This window comes from Convolutriloba macropyga, chromosome 5 (assembly GCF_964194025.1).
Source record: "Convolutriloba macropyga chromosome 5, txConMacr16.3, whole genome shotgun sequence".
Taxonomy (NCBI): Eukaryota; Metazoa; Xenacoelomorpha; order Acoela; family Convolutidae; genus Convolutriloba; species Convolutriloba macropyga.
Genome location: NC_134472.1, coordinates 39,564,327 through 39,569,326, shown reverse-complemented (window position 1 = coordinate 39,569,326; position 5,000 = coordinate 39,564,327). Strand labels below are relative to the sequence as shown.

The following is a 5,000-nucleotide window of genomic DNA, read 5'->3' as shown; positions in this document are numbered from 1 at the left end:
CTCTCTTCATTTTGAATTGCTTTGCTGAGCAGCTGCTATTTAAAAGGACTTTGAGCAGAATGACAGAAGAGTGAAACTATCCCAGAGGAGTCAAAAAGATTTCACGCAAAATGTCGAAAAAGCGGCAAAATGGGTAAACCGAAAAAAAGTTCGACGAAGTAAAAAACATAGTAGGACAAGTCCTGACGTACAATTCAAAGAGTTTTCATTGACTAAACAGAAAACTAGACCAAGAATGGACTATGAATGGATTGGGAAAACCATTTAGAAAAAACCGATCCAGAAAATCAAAAAACTGTAAAAATGAAAGTGAAATTGCCGCATGTGAACAAAAAAACCACTAGCGAGAAAGCGAATTTTCGTTCAAACACCGTTTTTTCACTCTACTTTAAATTTAGAGCAAAAAAAATTTCACGCCGCAAAACCACTCGCTTTTTCGCTCCACTTCCTGTTTCGGCGTCACCAAAATCACTAATCCAATTTGACTTCAAAAATCATGAAAATGTGTGAACAGATCTTAAAAAAAAGACAGCGCCCCAATACAATTCAAATTCTTTGAATTGTAAAAAAAATAGGAGCGCTATAATAGCCGGCTGAGAAGATGAGGGCGGCTATTAACAAGTCACGAATTAAAATACTACAAAAATGCTTTATTAAAAACCATACACTAGAACCAAAACTACATCATAGCCGTATTTGCCTTACAGCTGTAAAGTACACACTAAAATAACCGAAATATATAATTTGAAATGAATAGAAGCTAAATTTCAGCATCTCAGCAAAAATTTTTTGGGAACGAAAAAACTGTTCAATCAGTATTCTCGCTGTGTATTAGAAGTTGCTTGCAAAATTTTCGGTTTCAGACCACCCTTTTTGGTTGACTTCAAAACGAGCGAGCAGATCTTCGAGAAACAGCACCCCCAATAAATTCAGAATTTTTGAATTTTTCTCACTCCTTTGAATTAGATTTTGGGATCTGAACTTGAAAAGTGGCTTTTGGGATACCAGTTGATGTTTGGACAAAACAGCAGACAATCCTTGTAAAGGAGAGAAACCAAATTACGATCACAAAGATCCGGAAACTTAACAGTCAAAAATGTTCAGGAAAATAACCTGTGATGAAGAATGATCAAATTGATCTCATTACCTTTCGATAGTGCATAGTTATGAACTTTCTCATTATTCAGCGTCGGTGAAGAGCACAGCACAATTTCCTTACCAGGAAACAGATGTTGGTAAGTGAAGGTGATGCCGACAGATTGTCCTGGCTGTAGGGTGCCACTCTGTGGGTGGACCTTGTACAGTTTGTTCTCTGCCACCATCAGCTGGTGCAGTTCCTCATTCGTGAACTCGCCCGACTGAGCCCAGTACTCCAGCTCAAGTTTCAAATCATTCGGAAAGTAGAAGTTCCTACAACACACAGGAAAAATTATCACTCGAAAGGCATGAGAAGCGTTTGCTTCTTCTCGTTAGAAATTCTCGCTTCAATTTTAAATTCACAAGGCAATGTGTTTCGCTAATAAAAAATAAAAATCAGACGGAGACATTATAAGAGCAAGAAAACATATACTACCAATATATGTTCAAATAGCAGCTTTTCACAGTTTGTCCTCATCTAATAAAAAGCTTTCTAGGACAAAAAACTTGATTTTAATCTTTTTTCCTGATTTGAGGTATCCATTGTTGAAACACCAACATTCAATATATAAAAACAAGGGTCATTTCAAATGACAGGAAGATAAACGTGAATAAATCTGAAAAACTGTTATATGAAAAACTTTCATAGAGCATTGGAAATTCCTCATTCAGCTCATTATTGTTAAATTTAGCCAAAATAATTTGATTGTTCCCAAAGTTATACCCACCAGCTGCAATCGTCTCATAAATAAGAAAATCAGTACCCTTAACTACGCTTTGTATAATTATACTGATCTTGTGCCTTAAAGTTGTTTATTGTTTCACCCCCATTTAGAAATGTTCTTGAACCTAACCTGTTCTGTAAAGACACCGTGCACTTCTCCTTTCATGGAAACCATGTTTTCATTATTATTCTGTTTAACATCATTCAATACTTTAAATATTGTTGCTGTTATTACGCTCCTGTAATTAACTTAATCTAGTCCCCCGTCCAGCCTTCCCCACACCTAGCCCGTAGCCTGTTGGTTGATCAAACCCATTGTCCACTCTGCAAGGTTCCCTACGTACGGGAGGCGTCGGGTGTCATAAGTGTTATAAATATTTTCACGTGAAATGCAGTGGTCTAGCCGCAGCGAAAGATTGGAACAAAAACTTCAGCTGCAAAAGCTGCTCTGAGGACACCGCAGCCACCGAAAAGCAATCGCAACGCCGGCACCACACAATACTATGATGTTCCCGGCACTGCACTCATTGATCCTGCTCCTGCAACATCGCACGCCCCCGAACGTTCCGTCGCCGCACCATCGGATAATTATTGGGACAACTTCCAGCCTCATCACGCGGTCACAGTGCGCGAAATATACCGCGAGGTCGTCACATGGAAGCCATCGTTCTTCACGCTCAGTAAGAACAAGACACGGGAACAGTTCACCGAAGCCTTTCACAGTGTCCTCTCCCCGATTGCCGTAAACACGGATAGATCCGATATATCTCTGACCCTCTGTATGATACTTCCGCACCTAAACCTCAGTCGAGCAAAGAACACGGACGATGGGTCGAACAATAAGACCACCAAGCGTAGACTGCGTGCATGGCACAGCTGCAACTTCTCAGAAATGTTCTGTGAAGCGAAGGAAATCCAAATGAATTCAAGGAACAAAAAGCAGCACTCTGACCTCAAGATGTTCACCAATTTCATGTCTCGTGGTAAGATCAGTAATGCTATTGGCGTTCTTTCGGATGAGCATAAACGCGGCGTGCTCGCACCTACCGATCTCATAGACGGTAGACCGGTCCCCGAGATTTTACGCGACAAACATCCTGAGGGACAACCCTTGGAGCCCAACTGCATTCAGAGCGAACATCCACGCACACTTCCCTACCACCCTGCTGTTTTCGACAAATCAGTGCCAGGCTCATCCGGAAGCATGAAATGAAGACTCATGGCAGTGCCGGGCCTTCAGGTCTCGATGCCGATGATTGGCGTAGACTACTTTCTGCTTTAGGGCAAACCTCCACGAACCTGTGCAAGCTTGTTGCGAAGTTTGCTAAGAGGCTGGCCACGTCCATAATACCACCAGATGATTTGATCGCATACAATGGTTGTCGACTAGTGGCTCTGGATAAATGTCCAGGTGTGAGACCTATTGGTATTGGTGAAGTAATGCGTCGCATCACCGGACGCATAATCGTCGACTGCATCAGGCAAGATCTAACAACCCTCGGTGGAAATATGCAGCTGTGCCCGGGCCAGAAATGCGGCATAGAACATGCTAAGCATTAGTTTCGCCACAGTTTTGATTATCCCGAAAACGAAGCAATTCTACTAATTGATGCCAAAACGCATTTAACGTGCTCAATAGACGAACAGCATTACAGAACGTGAAAGCCTTATGCCCATCTTTGCATGTTGCCTTACAGAATTCCTACAGCCACCCATCTCATCTCTACATCGGTAAGTCGACCATTCTGTTTCAGGAAGGTACGACATAAGGCGATCCCCTTGCGATGGCAATGTATGGAATCGCAATCATACCCCTAATAACAAGATTTCACAATGACTCCTTGACACAAAAATACTATGCTGATGATGGTATCGTCGTCGGCAAATTGAAATATATCAGGGCACTCTTCGACAAGCTCACTCAGCTTGTTCCCAAGTACGGATATCTTGTCAATCTTCCGAAGTGTCAGTTGATAATTAAGCCAGGAGCCGAGCGCCAAGCGTCAACTGTGTTTGCAGGCACAAATGTGGAAATCACGCAGGGCGCTCGAGTCCTGGGATCAGTTATCGGAAGCTCTGAGGCCTGTAAAAAGATGCAGAAATTATGAAATATGCAGAAATTAAATACACAAAAACTTTGGACAGACTTGGTCAATTTGCTCTCAAATCTCCCCAGAATGCCGATGCATGTTTGACGAAGGGGGTTCAACAGAAGTTGAGCTTCCTCTCGCGTACTACACCATCCATGGACGGGGTTTTGGACAAGGTGGAGGACCAACTTGGCCGAGTCATGCCGAACATCGTCGGCAAAGAAATAATCTAAGAGGAAAGAGAAATTTTTTCTCTCCCTCTCAGAATGGGTGGGCTTAACATCGCCCTCCTACAAGATCTTCATAAAAATCGTGAGCAATCAATTGAACTCTCAAGTCCATTGGCGTCATTCAAAAATGATTCATTCAAAACTCAACAATGTGAATTAGAACAAACCAAGATCAGTCTAAGACAGAAAGCAGACATGCAACGTGAACTCATCTCGAAAATCCAGAATCAAAAACAATCTACCAGAAATTAAGTATACCATCCAGCTGGCCACGGCGAAAGGAGCATCTAGCTGCCCTAACGCGCTTCCGTTATCAAAACATGGTTTTGACCTCATGAAGACTGAGTTCAGTGATGGAATAGCACTTCGCTACACCTGGGAAGCGAAGAACACGCCAGCCATATGCCCATGCGGAAAAAAATTTAGCCTCCCCCATGCCCTAAATTGCGCCAAAGGCGGGCATACGCACTTACGACACAAAAGAAATCAGAGACGTGTTTGTAAACCTGATGGATGACATTTGCCACGATGTCCAGATAGAACCAAAACTTCAGTCGCTCGATGGAGAAATTTTCTCGAGTGATTCCACAACTACTGATGATGAAGCTCGACTGGACATCAAGACAAACGGTATGTGGGGCTCCCGCTTTAATCGCACTTTCTTCGATGTGAAGATTTTCAACCCTCATGCGAAGAGCTGCCCTAAGACTTGCTTGCTCAGGCGGTGTTGGGCCATCAGCATCGCGCGTTATGAAACAACTCCCATTCAAGATCAGCGAAAAACGCGGAGAGCCGTACGCCGACACTATAAGCTACATC

The 5,000-nt window shown here is 42.7% G+C and overlaps 1 protein-coding gene across 1 annotated transcript in view; it reads right to left on the bottom strand.

Annotated features, from left to right (window-relative positions):
- Window positions 1–1,547, bottom strand: part of LOC142340366 (cilia- and flagella-associated protein 65-like) — a 113,986-nt gene extending 112,439 nt beyond the window's left edge. Inside the window, exons 1-2 of the mRNA XM_075390941.1 lie at window positions 1,540–1,547; window positions 1,220–1,410 (exon numbers count right to left, since the gene is read on the bottom strand). Coding sequence (XP_075247056.1) covers window positions 1,220–1,410; window positions 1,540–1,547 — 199 coding nt within the window. The remainder of the gene's footprint in view (window positions 1–1,219; window positions 1,411–1,539) is intronic.
- Window positions 1,548–5,000: the final 3,453 nt, after the last annotated feature.